The sequence below is a fragment of the Andrena cerasifolii genome, chromosome 4 (genome assembly GCF_050908995.1).
Source record: "Andrena cerasifolii isolate SP2316 chromosome 4, iyAndCera1_principal, whole genome shotgun sequence".
Taxonomy (NCBI): domain Eukaryota; kingdom Metazoa; phylum Arthropoda; class Insecta; order Hymenoptera; family Andrenidae; genus Andrena; species Andrena cerasifolii.
Genome location: NC_135121.1, coordinates 16,057,761 through 16,077,609, shown reverse-complemented (window position 1 = coordinate 16,077,609; position 19,849 = coordinate 16,057,761). Strand labels below are relative to the sequence as shown.

The 19,849-nt window shown below is 42.9% G+C and overlaps 1 protein-coding gene across 1 annotated transcript in view; it reads left to right on the top strand.

The window, feature by feature from the left end:
• Window positions 1-19,849, top strand: part of LOC143368353 (uncharacterized) — a 72,592-nt gene that overhangs the window by 4,075 nt on the left and 48,668 nt on the right. Inside the window, exon 4 of the mRNA XM_076810992.1 lies at window positions 43-294. Within this exon, the coding sequence (XP_076667107.1) occupies window positions 43-294 (252 nt within the window). The remainder of the gene's footprint in view (window positions 1-42; window positions 295-19,849) is intronic.

The following is a 19,849-nucleotide window of genomic DNA, read 5'->3' as shown; positions in this document are numbered from 1 at the left end:
TGAACTGATGCAGGCACTAATGATGCATTTCGCTTCTTATAGAAACCCTGAGAAAATACCCAACGTTATTATACCTGTCCAGAATGGCACAGTCTGATTACACGTTCGCAGGGACGAACGTCAGTGTGCCGAAGGGCACGAAAGTATTTTTACCGATGTACGCGATACAACGAGACCCGGACATTTTCTCCGAACCGGAAGGCTTCAATCCTGATAGGTTTACCGACGGAAGCGCTGCGAGCAGACACCCAATGCACTTCTTGCCTTTCGGAGACGGCCCAAGGAACTGCATCGGTGAGAAGTCTTCTCGTTAAAGGTGTAATCACCTCTTCGCGTTAGTTTAGGTTCTCAAAAAAAAAAAAAATGCATTTGCATAATAATTTTCGTGGTGTCAGGGAAGTTAAGTTTTTTTTGTACAGTGTATGACACTGGGTACGTCTAAAATATGTGCAATTTTATCGCAGGAGTTACAGGCAAAACGTTAGTTTGTAATAAAATGTTCTTTAAACATTGTCGATACATTTCGTGTAGGTAAGAGAATCTATAGCGACAGCGAATGTGACTTGTTTCTTCATCAGGTGCAAGGTTTGCCAAGATCCAAGTGAAGGTGGCACTCATCAAGGTTTTATCGACTTTTAAAGTTGACGTTTGCGAGAAAACTCAAATACCATATATTCCGTGCAAGCGCCAGTTGTTCTTGTTGAAGCCCGACCATGGGATGTACGTGAAGATGACGAAGCTTGAAGAATAAAGATTCCTTTCACAACTAATGGATTTTGGAATAGAGCATGTTCAAAATTGTCCATGTCTCAGTGTCTGTACATTTTCAATATACGTAATTAATAATTAACTGTATATTATACCCAGATCATCCAGTAATATTGTATAACATTTTGTCAGTAATTGTGCGTGTGTGTTGCATGGGGACGTTGGAGATGCAGCGTTTTTAAATTGATTCCATTGGACTTTTATTGAGTTCTAGTTTCGTCGTTACGAATTACTTTCATAAAATCGTATCGCACTTTCCTTTCTGTTCTACGAGCTCCTTCATACTTACAGTGACACCTTCTGCTGCAGATAAATTCAGATTTAATATTTCAGCAGTTTAATAATAATTTATGCCTCGCCTACATCAGAATTCTATTTAGTATTCAAACGATATGCATAATTCTTATATCGATGAGTCGCGATTCTGTCGAATATAGTTACAGAAAAAAACTTGATGCCAAAAATGGATTATTCAAATTTACATGGCAACTAGTTGGTTATAAATTAGTGTACCACGAGAAACGTTCATTGCACTTCGAACGATCCTGGCAGCCCCGGAATAATTTCTTCTCGCGAAGCCCGACTTCGACAACAAATAATTTCATGTGAAACTAATGTTTTCCAATGGTTTTCGTTTCGCGTTGTTCCTGGAAGGGTGCACTTTTCGTGCATCGGTAAATTTCAGAGAGCGACGTTACCAAAAATGTGAACGCACGATCCGACGTTCGCAAAGTTTGCTGAGATGCTTATAGTGTGCACGGCGGAGTAATTAAATCTAATGTAGCGAAAGAAATTGGGGTCGTATGGGCGAGTGAAACCACCCTCCCTCCCTTCCGATGTCGGCGCGTGTTAACGTTCCCTCTCGAAACGTGTCTGGACATTTTATTCACGGTATTATCGCAACACTTTGACCAAGTTGCGTGACACTACCGAGTGGACTTCCGTCGTTGTAATGATTTTCAGTCGCCCGCATTCAATGTAAAGGGAGGCAATGCTCGGGAGCCTTCTGACATTTTGATAACGGGCAGCTGGCCGCTGTTGCACGACAATCGGGCAAGTCGCTGAAATAAATCGCGCGATTCTTTCTCCGGCGATTTTACTACCCTGAATGACGAATGTGTTCGAACGTATCAAAGAGTCGCCCGATTTTTGCTTTCGGATAAAGTTCAGGGGTGGTCATAGATACGAGGGGAAGCTAATGAGTAAATTACGAAAAAATTAAAGAGTTTAAAAATCTTTTTTTAAAGTATAATCTGAAGATTTTTAATTTTCAATTAATTTAATTGTGGCGGCGTTCATCTAACGCGCGCAGTTTCGCGCTATTTTGTGTTCCGTTGACCCGACTTCCAATAACATCGATGACAATTGTAATGTTAGCATTTCGAGTAGTCGCCGGTACAAGTATAGCGCAGTAACGAGGAATAATTTACAGTATGGCCAGCAAAATGGCATAGTTCTGAGTAAACAACTTATGAATAACTCAGAAGTTCTAATTTCAAACCTGCTTCATCACTAATATATGGATCTCATAAAAGTTTCCACTCATTACGTCTTTCCAAGAATGTCACTTTACCACAGACATTCCTAAGCAGGAGAACGAAAGCAAGAAGTCGTAAGGGTGCGTAAATATTTCCATAGATTATCCTATCAATTCTGCTTCGTTGCTCTTACTAAGAATAATTTGACGATTATGAGGGCGATACACATCTCCAGGGAAAGATAAATCATCTTCGAATGATGAGGCTTTTCGTAAGTTGCGCAGATAAGCTTATAAACGCCAGATTATAGTAGGTAACACGCAAATCATTCTACCTGGCTGTTGCCCATGATATCAACACCGGAGATCCACATTTCATGCCTGGCTGAATAACAAAGCATATGTTGCTCAAGTGACATTAATTTTCCTAAATCCTAAAATCCTCTAGAGACAAAATTTCTTGCCCACTCGCTGAATTTTAATCTGCGAATCAGAAACCGATCACAGTGGACGTTTCATTCGGTTAGTACACAGAACATTAGAATTTATATACAGAATTTATTAAAAATTTAAACGTTGAGCCGATTAAGTTTAACTCTGTTTTATTATTAATTCACGTGGACGTTCGATTTTTGGAAGGAACAAGGCGTGAACATTTTTCTCTTTCTAAAATTGGGTTTTTTAAAAATGGAAATGGTACGGAAACCCAGAAAAATGACGACTTAAACCACCCCTTAATTTCACATGGACTGGGTCTAATTCTGTTTTATTAAAATCCCTTATAGCAGAAGCAGAAAATTATCGTTTTAGCGTGGAATGGCTTGTAGCTTCTGCATACTCTGATTATTTGATAGGATCTAATGCATTGCATTAAGAGGCACATTTTTTACGCCTTTGGCGGTTGAAAATATTTCCATCGGATGGAATAAATCCTTTAGAAATATTCCACGGGCACTGGCTAGAGTGCAATTTTATTTATGCAAATAGAAGTGGACGACCTTTATGCAGCCGCGCAGGCTCTCGCTTTCTTTGCTGCTGGCTTCGAGACTTCATCGCTAACGATCAGTCACGCTTTGTACGAGCTTGCATTGAACTCGTCGATTCAAGACAGGGTTCCAAGGGATATTAAAGATGGACTTAAAAGCATGAATGGAGCGATCGCACAGGAATCTGTAAACGAAATGAACTACTGCACTCAGTTTCCCAGGGTAAGTACATACTGCTTTCCTATATTCACCGAGGCAACATTTATTTTAATATCTAAGATTCAATTAACGTTGCAAGCTGTTCGTCAGCTCTGTCACATCGACATCTCCACAAATTTATTCATAAACTGGTGAAAGTGTAGTCTCCTTCCTAAAAATATTTCCCATCGAATTTCTGATCTTAAAAAAGAACGTCGAAAGATGAAATAATTTTATTTCGGAGAGAACACCCGAAGAAATACGAGAAATACTTGACGCATCAAAAACTTGAAACCTATCTCACTTCCCTGTGATTTATAAAAAGAAAAGCCGACAATGCTCTTTAATTTCTTTATTATCTTTTCCATTACAACTGTCCACGCTGTTCCTCTCTGTCAAATGAGCCGTACAACTTGTCAACGAAAAAATTCTAGATTCCAAGGCGCCAGAAATAAATCGAAACTGCGAAGAAGTTTCTCGCGTGTCGTCTTAACGCGAGTTCTCAACACCGCGAATAAGAAAAGAGAAATCAGATACTCTTGTTATCTTCTCCCTGTTGGGTATTCCCTCCGTCCGCGTCATTTGCAGAAAAACCGCGCGTGAAATTGCACTCGCAAAAACACAGTGGGTCGTAATGCATTTCGCCTTCTGTTTTTTTCCCCTCGTTCCACGCTCCACCGACAATGGCGGCGAATTAAATGACAATGCATATTAATTAAACCCCTGGAACGGATGTGGGGGGACGTTCTTCGAATGCATATATATTTTTTTTGGCGACCTACAGCGTTCGTTGAAAAACTAAGTGGCGTTTGGTCTTTCGATGATTGGAAGCTTGGGAACGGTCAGAAAGAAAAATGGAACGTGTCGCGTGCCTGACTATAATCTACACGTATAATAATAAAATATAACAATGAAATAACATTCTTTCTTCTGTTTTTTAAATTAGTAAAACAGTTGTATTAAAAAGATGGGGTAATATCATAGAACACAATGGCGTTTATTTAGAACAATGCCAATCTACTCTACGAATTTTTATAGATCAACTGGCAAAATACCCCCGCGCTTCGCTTCGAGCTTGAGAGATATTAAGTACTCCCAGAAAATACATTTCATCCCCTTAGGAGCTGGTTAGGGCAAAATTCTGGAATTGGTTTTTAGGCACTTGAGTGGGCAATCTTTGCGAGTAAGAGCCAAGTTGATATCTAATCGGGCTTAAGAGATATTAAGGAATCCAAGAAAATACGTTTTACCCCTTTTCACCACCTTGGGGATGGAATTTCCTAAAATCCTTCCTTACTGGGTGCCTACGAATACAATGTACCTTCCAAATTTCACGTTCCTAGGTTAAACGGGTTCAGCTGGGCGTTGATGAGTAAGTCAGGACTTCTTCTTTAATATGTAGATAGGGGAGACCGGGGCAAAGTGGGACGAAAAATGTTTGAAGTCGAATAAAATTTTTCCCTTTCAATAAAAATGTGTGAAAATAGATTTATAATATAATTTGAACATTACTATTGATAAATGACGAATATCAATACTTAAAATAAACTTAAAGTATATTAAAATTCAACTTGAAAAGAAAATGCAAAATCGAACACTTTGCCCCATATATGGGGTAAAGTGAGCTACTCTCTGGGGTAAATTGAGCAGAAATAAAATACGTGTTTTAATGAAGGATATAATTATAAAATCAACTTTATTAGAACTTTTAAACTATTTAAACTATTTTTTTTTAAATATATTTCATTAATACATGTTTTAAACTATGTAGACAATAATTTAGGACTCACCCTCTGTATTTTTCACTTCTCCATGCCCCATGTATTTTGCAGGTTTCCATACATCCGTACATCCACCAAAACTTCCCGAACCTTGCCTCATTCTATCATCCCCCTCCGCCCCTACATCTAAACCCTTAAAACCCATTGCATTTCCTCAGTTCGAATTCATTGCTGTTTCAAAGCCAAGTCAGCCTCGCTCTAATACTAGTTCGGTTTCAATTCCAACCATTTCTCATTCTAAGTGTCACGGGGGAAATGCACGAAGTTCGGATCACCGATTTGGCTCAAATTTTGCATACAGTTAGCGCGCACCCTGTATAATAACCCGTAGAATGCACTACTCGATATTCGAATATTCGCCTTCTGCGATACCCTGTGCATGCATCTTTATTATCAGATAATTTGTCATTAAATAATACAACAAACGCACGGGACACGCAAACTTTGATCTTTCCCAAACACGAATGGGGTGAAAATAAATGATCCTACGAGTAATTAAAAATTCCCGAAAGTGTACACGCAGAATACAAGAGCCAAGCAACATTCTACATTGCAGCTTAATTAATTACACTTCCTTCCTTCTTCATTTTCACGTGTGCACATCGAAATAGCAGAACTTTAGAATTCTATTTTCTCGAAGAATGAGTAATCCGTCCGGCGTGTTTGACGCGTTATTGTGCATGGTGTGTACTAAGCGCATGGAAAATTTGAGCCGAACTCGTTACCCCGCGAAGCAGTGGCCCACCCTCCCCTCTCGTCCATTACGGACGGCCCTTTAGCTCGTAAGTGTGCCGTTTTTCGCCCGACGAGAATCGACGCCACGACAGAGTGATGTTGCGACTGTTGCCTTTATCGTTACACCTAAATTCGCCGTAGTCACGATGATACCTCTCGAGGGTAAATCGCCTCGAAGTTATAGCCTCGCAGGAACAAAAGTCGTTATAAGAAAGGGTCAGACGGTCGGAATGGCGGGCCACGCGATTCATCGTGATCCCAATATTTACCCGAAGCCCGGGCTGCTCGATCCCGAGAGAGGTTCAGGGGGACGAGGATTCCGAAGTCAGCAAATCCGATATGTCCCATCCAGTCGGTTCGGGGACGATTCAACGGACTGCATCCGTAACGTTGTGAAAAATGTCTTATTGCGTCCAGGGATACTTGCATTCCTTCGTGCTACGCTGCAACGCGCAGCTCATAAACCAGCGAACCACCCGCCAGAAACATGCGTGAATAAAATTTTAAATCTAACCCCCTTGAGCCCTTCGATTTTCATCTTACGTACAGTCGACGTTCCTTTCATCGTCTGCAAACGTTGAGAATGTTTTGTCATAACGGGGGAGGGGAATCGTGGCGATCGAATGTCTTTTGTTTCAGTAGGTGCAGCAGCTTTGGAAAGTCGAGTGCTGGCCAGTTTGTATTTCGGGATTTGAGGAAGTTCAGATTTCCGAAATGCAATTTTTAATAGCACTTTGAATGGAGTAGTAACGTCTCTGCCATCCACTTTGGAACCGAGAAACGACGGTGGAGGTCTTACGAGATCCCCCAATTTAATATTCGATATCTTCCCAATTTAACCTCCAGTAAAATATTCTAGCGTGATTGTTGAATAGGTATTCAGTGATCGAATTCTTGTCGAAAACGAGTTGGGTAGCAATCACTTTACCGAGACCACTAAATCGCGGAGTTATATTTATAGGACGCCCCGAAATACGCGCCGCGGATCTCGGTAACTTGTGCTGGACATTTTCAAGAAGTTTGATGTACTTCTCGCACCCAGGATTCTAAATAAGCGAGGCAACTCGAGGCCTAACGTGGGGAGTGTTAGAAGTTTCAGAGTGGAGACGGGCGAAAATGTTATTTAAATAAACATTTCGAGTAGCGAGAAGTTAAGAAAAATTATTGTGGAATGAAGAGATTAGCTTTATTCGTTAAATATTCTAAAGTTAAAGTTAGTTTTAATTAATACGTTATTTAAATAATTTTTAATTAGTTAATGCGCAGCTCTGTTTTAGAGTGTCTTCGTTCCTAAAATATTTTCACGAAACCCAGCGATCTAAGTGGTTTGCTGGTACCTAATGCGGATGCAGTGATTCCTGAGGTCAAAGCTTGGGGTTATAGAGAGCCCGAGATCGATCACTTCGGTAGCTTGGCGCAAAACAGAATACACCGTTGAGGTCGTCGCGATTCTTGAAATTTTCTTCCCTCAAGACAGTCGTTAATATTGCAGTTCCTTCTCCTGGCTCTCGACACTGGCCAAAAGCATGTGCGAACGCGAGGCCCGCGTTTTAAGCATTCTTATTGTTCTCCCGAACCGCGGCGTGAAACGCTTTCCACGTTCGAGGGAGTAGCGTTCCTCGCCTCGCCACTTCTTTCTCGTGTGTTTCCCCCCTTTCTCGAGGCAAAAGAAGACGGAGGGCTTGCTATTTCGTGAATTGAACACATCGAGAGATGGCGAGATTACGCGCCCCTGTGTGCGGGAACAGTCTCGCGCCAGTAACTGAGATATATTAAAATACTCCTAAGTGCGATTGGAGTCGAAATATTGTTGCGGGGAACAAAATTTCTCCAAAATCTCGGATTTCCGAGTTCCCATTTGACAGAGCATTATTTGGTTAAAAACCATGCAAAGCCATCAAAATCTTATCCATACATGTCTGGATCGATCTCGTAAGTAAACATTAATAAACCGCAGCAAAAAAAATAAAAATAAAATCGAGTTGACGAAAATAAAAATGCACTAAAAAGAAGAAAACAATTTTTTTTCCTGATTTAATCTACGACTCTCTATTTTTTTAAGTCGGTTAACAAATTATTGAAGATGGATTAATATCCGGATAATTAAATGCAACAGTTAGTTGCAAACTGGAGAAATGACGAATACGTTTTTCAGTAATTAAAGGGTGGCTCCCGTGTGGAAACTGAAAGGGTTGGTCGAATAGGCAGCAGTGGCTGTATTATCTCGTCGAGACATCTGAGAATTTCGAGCACCCACATCATCTGGCCAGTGTGTATTTTGAACTTAACCCCTTTCTTAGGGCGCGCCCCAGAATCTTATTGCGGAAGCAATAAACTTCCTTCTCGAGCGTCCCATTGTCGACCTTCCCGGCCTTTTAGTAACCTCGTCGTAATTGTGACGAACGTGGCACTTCCTATCCCATTCAACGGCCCCCCTTTTGTAATCCACTCGAGAGATCATAATCGGGGATAAGGAGCTTCTGGGCGATCGATAATCGCGTTTTCTATTACTCGAAGCTTCGAGCAGTGCTCAATGCAAACCGGACACGCTTCTTTCGGACGCTTGAGTCTCGGGCGATCTGGAACCTCATGGATCGCTCGATTGCCAGGTTTATTTCACATTGAAAATCTTCCTTCGGCATTCTAAAGTTCTCGCGGTCTTTCGAAACCCGAATCTTTCAGAGCATGTGAAAAAGTTGACCTTTTTCGTAACCATAAATCCACTGTGCGAGCATTTGTAATTATTCTTAAGAGAAATAATTTTAACAGAAGAAATTACATTCAGCACATTGTTCTGCAAATATCAAATTCAACGCGTTCGCTGCCGGGATCACCAGAATTGGTGCACACTGAAGCAGAATATGCTTAATAGCATCAAATGTGTTAAATAAGATTTACCACTGGGCTAAACGTTTGTCTGCCCCTAGTGCTTATTGGCAACACTGCTGCGTTTCAGAAACTCCACTAACGACAGCCACTGTGTTGAGCTGCTTTAGTTGAATCGAAAGGATCCAGCAATGCCTGAGAAATCAATATCGCAAAATTGCCAATAGTCACTGCACGGGAACAAAAAAAAAAGCAATGTCCCTCGACGTAAAATATTAACTCCTCCCACACGATACGACCCAGAAGGGACCATACTCGCGCGGATATTTTCAAATGGCCGCGCGAATAACGCGCCAATCGATTGCTCGGGTTGCGAGCCGCACGGCGGGGGCGACGTTTAGTTTCCCGTAATTCAATGATCAAGGTTTAATAGTTTATCGCGATTGCTCAACGAGAACTTTGTTCCCAGAAAGGAAAAATATCCTACTCCCTTTTCATCGTCGAAGCTGAGGGCGACAAAAGCTTTGGAAAGCTCCGGCTCGCTATACATATTTATGAAAATGTTCAATCGAAAGTTCAACATTCAAATGGGACGGTTTTCAGTTGCAGGCACCAGAGACTGTCTTTTTGCGCTCTCTCTCTCTCTCGCTCTATGGCATGAATAGGAAAACGTCCGATGTTTGGACAGCGGGGGCAACTTTCCCCACGGAAATATTGAAATGTTTCGAGACGCTAGAACACCGATTTTTGACGCTTTTGTGCACTTTAATGGGACCACGGTGGGGCTCTCTATCACAAACGGGGGAGAGAGTCGAAAAAATTCGGCCGAGCTTCGGGGGTGATTTGTTAAGTTCGTCGTACTGCCGATGGAGGGTGACAGGGTGGCCGTTTCCGGCCGCGCTTACTCTTGCGCGTTCCTTGCGCAGAATTAGCAAAGCTGTAGTGAGGTCGTAAAGTCCTTCAAGCGTCAAAGTAGACATGTTTCCGGCGTCGACGAGAAACCTGAAGGAATTGAGTTGGAGGTGGACCCCAAGAAACAAGGAGGTGGGCCTTAAGAAATAAGGAATTGGGTCTCAAGAAACACGAAATGGGGCTTGAAGAAATAAGTAGCTGGGCCTCAAGAAATAAGGAGGTGGGCCTCAAGAAATAAGGAGTTGGGTCTCAAGAAACACGAAGTTTGACTTGAAGAAATAGGTAGCTGGGCCTCAAGAAATAAGTAGCTGGGCCTCAAGAAATAAGGAGGTGGGCCTCAAGAAATAAGGAGGTGGGCCTCAAGAAATAAGGAGGTGGGCCTAAAAAAATAAGGAGGTGGGCCTTAAGAAATAAGAAATTGGGTCTCAAGAAAGAAGAACTGGGGCTTGAAGAAATAAGTAGCTGGGTCTCAAGAAATAAGGAGGTGGGCCTCAAGAAATAAAGAGGTGGGTCTTAAAAAGTAAGGAATTGCGTGTCAAGAAACTCGAAGTTGGGCCTAAAGAAATGAGTTGGGCCTCAAAAAAAATAAGAAGTTTAGCCTAATGTATTTAGTGGCATCTAAAGTATCTCAACTCTCATTCAGTAGGTATCTATTAACTTATTAAGTGTGTTGTTTCTCGACCAGAAAGTTTCTTCGTCTATTTTAAGATGCACAGTATATCCAGAAACAACGAAACGCGATTTAACTTTGTTTGCGACAGCAAATGCTAGATACGACTTACTGAAGCATTTTTTCCCTTCGCAGGAGTGTGATTGGTAACTTCTCGCGATTAATTCAAGCATTTCACATATCCCGAAGACCATTTTAGGTAATGGGTGAATTCGTCTGTCTCGGTAAACAGGTTAAAGAGGCATTCTCGTCTAGACGGACAGTTTTAAAGTCATACAGTCTTAAAACTCATGAAAGGCTAGCAAGTTTTCAAATTCTGGGGCTTCGGTTATTTGGTGCTTTTGCTGTGTGATAAACACAAGGTATCTTTTTTATATTGTAACGACATTAACAAGCAGGGTTAAGGTGTTGAAGTATTAAAATATTTTCAAGATTATAACACCTATTCTAGCCCCAAGACAGTCTCAAACAGTAAAAATTCGTAATCTGGGAATTGTTCAAGAATTTGCAAGAAACCGTATTGCAGTTACACCATTATATTTAACTCTCACCCGAGAACCACACGAAATGTTCCATATCTATTTTAACAAAGCTTTCTAGATACGTAGAAAGATGTATAAACATATTTGATCAAAGCTCGGCAGCTTGTGATTTGCCTATAATTTTTATATTGCAAAAGCGATTTCTCAGTTTCAAGAAAGTTTTCTTCACAATGACTCAGCCTTTCGATTGAAATAAAGGATAGTCTTGGAGATAAACAACTTATTAATAAACTCTGCTTTTACGAAAATAGGCAACAATTACAAATTCCACGACCTGTGTCTTTGAAACAGATTCGAAATCAGCGAAACGATGACTTAAACCTCCCTAATTTCACGTGGACTACATCATATCCCAAATTCACAAAAAAACTCTCAATTTAACCTGGTGTGACTCAATGTGAAAAGGCACCTGGACTAACACAGTCTTCCACAAAATCTCCAACAGTACTCTAAAACAAAATCCATAACAACTGTATTCCTATTAAATCAATAACAACTTTATTACTCGTGAAAAAACAGTAGACTTCACTAGTGCAGTCACAGTCAACGTATCAACCACATTTCTCAACCCAGCTGATCACACTGTCTTCGCACCGCTCCCTCGAGTACGCCCCCTCTCTGACACATTGCCAATATCCCAAGGTAGCCCAGATAATTCCTAATCGGTTTTTAACGTTCTCCGCTAAATCCCTCCGCTAACGAATGAATAGAAAATGCGGGGTTCGAGCTTCTCACACCGTTTTCTAACATTTGTCTGTTCGTCAGGGAGAGGGAGGGAGGGATGGAGCGGGGGTTGGACAAGGGAAATAGCCTGTAGTGATCACAGGAGGGAGAGCAGGGTGGAAGGAGTGCGGCGGGGGCGAGGGGTGTATGAAAAGTGCTCGGAGAATGCTTTAAGCTGCCGCCGGGGGGTGGCGAAATCGCACGAATCGTGCCGAGCCGAGCCGAGTGCTCGGTTGCCCCTGTCAGTAGGCCTGCCGCAACGCAGCAGTAAGCGCGCCTTCTACTACGCGCACAGACTATACGCGCTTCCACGTCTGAATACCGAGGAAAACGCGATCTACTTCGATCAACGATCCACCACTGAAATCCGCCTTTAATCGTGCATGACGGGAACCGGCAACCGGGCCAAAGTAATTACCAGTTTCATAGTGAGCCGACCGATCGGAGTGCCGTACCTCGATCGACGTTGAAATCGCGTTACATCGTCCTGGTAGCTTTCGCGACGCTTCGCTAGACTCGGAGCACGGTTACATTCCTGCGACGGTTCGAAGCAATTAAAGTGAACGAAATATAAGCTGAGGCTCGGCTGACAAAGCTATTAGTCACGCGAACATCGAACGTTCTGCGAGCCGATATCCTCGTTTGGCCCCTATCTATCGGCGACGCGTGCAATACTTCAGAGACTAGCTTCGGAGAGCGAGGAGGAATTTATCGAGTCGATTCAGCTGATTCTACAGCGGTATTATCGGCCGTCCCGGAGGACACCATTGTCCTCGGACCAGCTGGTTATAAGATTGCGAGCATGAAGGAGACACGCTAACAGTTGGAACGATTTCGCCGGGACGAATTCCCGGACTGTATCGCGGTGGCGATCGAGCAGCCACGGGGATCGTCGCTATCGGAGGGCGTAGGACCACTCGAAGTCACTACGGTGTGCCATGAAGAGACTCCGACGACAGCACGCACGCTCTGCCGCGATAACATCTGATGGATCCTAATGACACCGCTCGGGCGTTATCGTCAGCATCGGTCGGGGCGTCTATTTCCATCCTTCGACAGCCCACGTCCCACGTGCAGCCGGCGTTGGAAAAGAGCCGTCGTTACGTCACTATCGACGAACGATGACGGGAAGCCCGTGTGAGGTGTAGCCGCGTATGAAACGAGCGTTAATGGACCGTGGACGGAATACGCGATTACACGATCGAGTAGCTCCATTAATAACGTCGAAGACGCCTCGCCGGGTGGTACGCAGGCAATCGCGACTAGGGGGACGACCAGTTTAACAAAAAGAAAAAAGATCAGAGCCACCAGTTAGCCGCGCTGCTGTCACGGCGTTTCGTGAATGAGCTACCCGTTGGACGCCTCTTTCCGACGTTGCTGACTTCTCGTTCCAGGGGCAGCGTGGCTGTCACTTACGATTAACAATAGACGCCGCGGGGCTGCGAAGGGTAGAGAAGTCGCGCAGTGAGATTGTGGAGAAGCGAGTGTGCCGTGAAGTTCGCGCGACAGCGCGGGGGTGACCGGGATTCCGGGCGGCAGGAAGGATCGGTTCGAACACGGAGCTCCGGAGCCATTGGAGGATAGGATTCATTGAAACTTATCAGCTATCTCGACCTACTTGCTGCCCTGCAGTTGAGGGCGATATTCCAGCGAGCGGGGGAATAGGGGAGGGACCCGTCCAGCTGAACACGGACGCAGGATGAAGGGGATGCTCCTGCTGATGAGCGTGATGGCCCGGTTTGTCGCGGCGCAAGTTTTCCTCGGCAACGTCGACGAGCCGAGTAAGTGGTCGAAACTTCAGATACCCGCCCGGCTATGCTCCCAGGGCCACTTAATTACGACGTGAGAGTAACTCTGCTCGCGATTAAAGTATACTAGCCGACGCCTGGCCCTGATTGGTTACCTTGCCACGTCCCCAGGTGGACGTCGACTGTCGCGGAGAAAATTCAGTCCCGCCGAAGTCGAGCTTAATTCCATCAGTATCCTCGTACATGGGAGCTCGGGTCCCCTGCGATCGAATCTGAAATTAAAATTCCACGCGCGTTGGGTGGAGCGAAACGACGGCTAGGAGGAATGTAGCGAGGTCGTAAAAGCATTAGGGTCTAGCGAGCTAGCAAGGCTCCAGGGGTTAAAGACGCGTCTTGGGTAGTTTTCGGCCACTAGCTCGTTAATGATATGGGCACGCGATAGAGAACAGGTGTTTCGGGTCTCCTAATGAGTGAAAGACACATTTGGAGGCTTGTAGCCTCGCGGGAACCGCCTCGGAGCTTCAGGACGCCTCGAGTACCTACCCCTAGAATCCTTCCGCCCACAGTAGCTTGTTTCCCGTTTCTGCGGACATTTTACGGCGACGTTAAATCTAACACTATCGAGGCACTTTGCGCAAAGTGTGGGAACACGAGCGTTGCAATTATGCCTCCGATTAACGCCGAAAGACGACCCGCCGCGGCGTTAGACCGTCCGAGAAGACGCTGTCGACAGCCTCGTGTGTCGTCACGAGTTGCTTGCGCGCGGCTAGGTGGATGGTTCCGAGGGGTGCGTAGGGGTTAAAAAGGCACCAGGGGCGGCGTATTAATTTCGACGTGACGCGGGGTTGACGATATACGTGGGCGGTATGGAGAATTCGACTGTCAATAGTCGTTTCGCGGGCAGCGCAGCCTGCGCTTCCGTGCCTCACGACATCGGACGGGACCGCAGCCCGTTTATTTAATCGATGCATTATGCAAATTGACATAACGGCTCCACTTCGGATGCAGTAATCGACCGCCATCTCTCGACTGATTCACAATGGGACAATGTGTACGTTGAATAATTGGCAGTAGCGTGCTGCGGCTTCGAAATCAAAGCCAGTGAACTACCCTCATCGTGCCTTAGCGCTTAGGTAGGTGCAGCGGACTTTCGGGTGTTTCGGTAACACGCTGCGGGTGTCGGCGGCTTGCAACACGGGGTGCACGTTTTTCTGGTTGTATTAGAGTTCGTGACATTTCGTGCTTCTTGGTATCCTGCGGCGGGGTGGTGTTAGCATTGCGCGCTGTCTTGCTCGAAACCAGGAGGAGTTGTGGATTTGAATAGGTAGCACTCGTTGGCAAGTTTCTATGCTGATTCTACGGTCCGTGATTCTGTAACAGGTTCGGTTAACGTTGAGGTGATTATGTATTTAATTAAGTGAATTGTATTTTGTTTACTAGGCTCTAGACTTTCAGAGTACGAGAGAAATGCAGGCAAGCGTTTTTCTCGTATTTGTTGTCGCGAATACAAATAGTTTCGATGGTAAAGTAAACACATATTTTCCGGTTGTCCCTTGTTATTTTGTGATACTGTAAATGGGTCGACAGACTTTCCATTTTACACTTACTTTTTAGTCTTGCTTAGACCTCCATTTAGAGCGAAGAAAATGGGAGATAGTTTCTTACTGTGTAAGTCGATGAGAAATATTTTTGTGTCAATTAGTTGGAAGTTATCGAGGAAGATTTTTTTTCTGATTCAAGCAGGAATATTGTCGCCGAAGAGGTATCTCATTTTCAACGTAACTATTCGCGGACTGTCCGGACCCCGTGTATGTTCACCGCCCGGTACTTTACCAGAATTATCTTAATAGTCCTTTAGTGCAAGCCGATATCTTCTCACCCTCGAATATCCCCATCAAAGGAACGCGGCGTTTCTAATTGACAAGCACCTCAGTATCTCAATAGATACCTAACCCTCAGGGTTTACATCACAGCGACTTTCGGCCCGTTTAATTTTTTTTATAATGTCAAAATCCTTCCTCATCGGGCAAGTAGAACCGTCACTCATTTGTGGGTGACGCGGCCCCGGGGAAACTTAGGTGTCACCTAGTGTCACCCATGCCTGAGTGACGCGGCAGTCAACGTGCTAACAGAGGGTCGTTGCATGTATTAGCAGGTGTAAAGGGAGATAGAGGGCGCGAACAAAGGGTGATTCTTAATTCCAGGTTGTCATTTTGAAGGCTAAGTGCAGAGAACAAATTGAAGAAAAAGTGTTACATAAGTATATGTTGCTTAGACTTTATGTTTCGACTTAAAACGAATTAAAACGCAGTAAATGATGTAGTATGTAGGGGAAACCTGTCCAAAACCGTATACTTAAGGTTCTAGGTCCATAACTTTTTAAATAATAAAACAAATTGGGTAATACGAAAAAACATAAAAAAATTCAATACTCCAGAAATAAGATCACATTGTGTATTCCACGAAAGTTATTTATTTCTTTGAAAAAAGGGGAAAATGTCCATTCTTACCGACATTGTAATTAGCATCAACCACGTCCTTCCTTGCAATGAAACACTCAGATAACTTTTATCGCTGAGAACGCCACAACTTGGAAAATAATCATTCTCATTTGAAAATTACAGCGCCAGACAGATGAACATTCTACTGCAAACCACGTCGCATTTGCCAGAATTTATCGCTGCTACGCTGAAATTTAATTCTCCCGGGTGACTTTCGTTACACGAGAAGTTCGGTTGAATTTCGACAAGTTAAAATATCGCCCTTTTGTTACAATTTTACTACGGGAATCGCCGTAAGAAGGAATCGAAATATAAAATTAATGAAACCTCGGTGAACAGCGTAAGGAAAATAAATCTTGCAATCAATTAAACTTCCTGTCTCACGTGCCCAGCGTTTGATTAATAGCGGACCGATGGCCACTTGGTGGAGGGGATAAGATGCACGTAAGCGTTCTGCTGCCGCCTATTATCAATTAATTAGCACGTCGCGAAGGCTTAATGAATTCAGGCGATTAGCGTAACGAGCAGAATTTACAGACATCCCGCGTGTTTAAACGATGCCCTGTCGATCATTGGCGAGGGTTGAAATTTAAATAGGTGTTTAGTAGTATGCACCAGAGACGTAATAATTAGCGTCCTAACGGCCGAGATGCCTGGCGTGGGCACTTTGGAGTGATATTCTATGGAGATTGGCGCAACACTGAATAATACCGTGACGATTGAATTCTCGATGCTGCTACAGCTTTATTGCACGGAAATATGCTTGCACGCGAGTGTGGTTCGAGAATTGCACCTTTACCGGTGCTGTCCAATTGCACCGTTCGCGAAGTTCTGTATACGCATTGTCCGTTTTCTGGGAACAACGGGTTGAGCAGTGCATCTTGCACCTAAATTTTGGTTTGCAGAAATGAATTTTTTATGAAGAATATTGAATATTCGTGTGCAGTTACTGTATGTATACTGGGTGCAAGTGTCCTATCGGTTGCAGTTAACAGAAAAGAATGATAATTTAGAAATTGAGGACCTTGCAGCGAGAGGGTCTGGGTTAGGAAAAATAAATTCTACATCGTTTGATGCAAAGCCGATAACAAAATGATCGATTTCTTGCAAACTTCGAACCTGCACCCTGTTTTGTGTAATATTTTTGTTCTGGGCATCTTTAGATTTGTAAAATTCGCAAAAAAAATAGATATAAAAACTTAACAACTCAATTACTACTACTTATTGTGTGAAAACATATATTCTTCAATTAGTGTTCTCTTTTTAATTTGAAGTCGAAGCAATAATTTTATAAACAGGTTTTTCTAATTTACTCGAACCTGAGAAACATGGAGCTGCGCCTCTCTCGCTGCAAGGTCCTCAATTAGTAATCTCAACATTTAGATAATCAACATTGCTGACGTATATTACAGAATTAGGTATAGATTATTCTCTTCATTTCGCGTCGTCTCTGTTTTCCACAAAATAGCTTCCATCAGATTGTAGCCTTCGCCATCGCTAAGGCAAACAAATACGTCAATCATTCTTCGCACGCTTAAACCAAAGAGTATTTTTCAAAAAAGTGTTTCCAATCTTCAAATTAATAGAATAAAAAAATTCCTATTATTCATTGCAGTCTAAAAACTTGCCACTGCACGCGAGTCCAAAATTTGCCGGTCCTGGGTTTCAATCGATAAGCTGAATACTCCGTGGTCCTCGTTTTGCGTAAAATGAAAAGGCACCGGGGGCCGTTTATCATGGCGACAGAAAAATTATGGTACCGCACGTAACACGACAACGCGGTCCCGAGGAACTATCCCTTCTCTGTACGTGTATGCAACAACTTAAGGCCGAAGTGGCTAGCATTCCTGTTTGCCTTCCACCTATCCGGGCGAAATTGCAATAAATTCACGATATTACGGCGCCGCTGGGTTTCGTAAATAACGCATAATCGCGCAAAAATTCGATGTTAATACGGGTTCGATCGCGGCGCACGGCCGACACACGTCGCGGGGTCGATATATTTCATGAAATATTCCCCGCGGTTTTGCTCTTTTCTCTAAGAAACGTTGATATCGAATAATTTTCGACACGCGAGCCACGTATATACGCGGCTCGTTAGAATATTTCGCTACAACGACGTGGTAACGTCGTCATAGTTCAACGCGATATACGGCATCCCGTTCGCTATGCTTGACGAAATTATCAACGTCATTGTAACACAGAGAATGCTGCACGATCGAGGTCCTCGTTCTCTTCGAAATCGTCTGGATACCAGCCATCTCCTTGCGTTGAGTTTATGATTCTTATACTGTGCATTTGAAGTCTCACGTTTGATTTCTCGCCCTTTCATTTTGTTGATATTAATATACAGAGTCTGGTTTTGGTGATGGTACGAATAAAATTCAGCATGAAGTGGTTCTTTGTGCAAAAGTGAAACGAAAACGTAGAAGGATAACTTTTATATTTGATTGTGATGCACGTATTTGATTTCTGGGTTTTTAAAAGCTAGTAATATGTTAAGGTGAATGTCCCAATTTCTGCTGATTTAAGAGGTAACTCGTCGTAAAGAAGGTGTAAAAAATTTGTTTGTGATGAAAATTTGCAGAGTAATTGATTAATTCTTTAATAATAAATCAACCAACTGAAAAACTATTTAAGCAAGATATTTCAAGATGTTTAACTATTAGTAATTTGCAATTAAATATATAATCCTCTAAATGTCCGTCTTTCTGCTCATGAAAAATAGCGATGTATGTTTTGACCCAAGCTCGTGCAATACTAAATGTTTAAATAATTTAGAATTATTTTGTTGCAACTATAGGACAAACGTAACGCATATAATAATAAGAAAAATACGAAATGATCAGAAATGGGGACATGAGCAGAAATTGGGACATTCACTTTACTGATATTAAAAATATTGACAAAAAGGAACAAACAGTAATTAAATACTTTCAAATCTGAAACACTCAGGAGGCATTGACGAGTCCATCTTGATATTTTGTTGGATATAATTGTTCCATTTACTTTCTCAACTTCTTCTACAGGACCGCCATTGTACGAATGTACCTACAGGGAGGATTCTGACAGTAGGATTAGCGAAGAGGTTCTTCTTTGATTAGTGTCTAATTAATCTCAGCTTCGATGTAGTCTTCATACTTCATCTGTGCTCGCCTCTGAAAATTTTCAGCGTGCACGTAGAAAGTTCGCGGAGCGCGAAGGCTGGGTTTCGCAGACATTTCTTGATTAGCAACGAAGGTAGAACAGCGACTCGAAACCGCCCACGGAAGTGGTAGCAAACACGGGGGAAGAGATGACGTTTCCCATGGGATAATGTTCACGTGGCGCAGCACAGACAGGAAAGAAGTGCCTTTAAGATTTAGTAGATGTTTTACGCGATGAAGAGGCGATTCCTCGAATTTTATAATTCATAGCGTGGTAGTAGGGATTCTTATCGATGAGATATAATATTTACGAGAACGCTGTCCCCTGCTGAATATTTGAATGAGTCGAGTTTCATTTACAGTTTCCTTTCGTTGCCATTGCCTTTCGTTTTAATGTAACAGCACGTTTCTGTTTTCTGAGCGACATAAGATCAACGTCCCTGTATTATTCTTTGATATGCACTTTTCATTTACAGTCTAGTGAAAAGAAATATGAATAACGTGGAAGGGGACACAGAATAATTATTTGTTTCACTTGTGTATAAGTGCAGCGATGTTAACTGACGTTTACCATTCCATGAACTGAATTTCTGACGTTTAGAAGAATTTTTAGCTCGCTACGTTCGTATTCCCCTTTGTGTATTTTATTCCTGCCTGAAAGTTCGTCTAATTTTCCGCCGTATTTCCTCCACTATGCGAAATATTACTGGAAGTCTTTTAAATAAATTTTATTTCAAAGAGGGTGCCTTCTGACCTCTTAGGGGACGTTACCATAGGTACCCATCGCATAAAAAGCTCCAGCGAAATACTAAAAAAAGAATTTTATCGCTATCCTT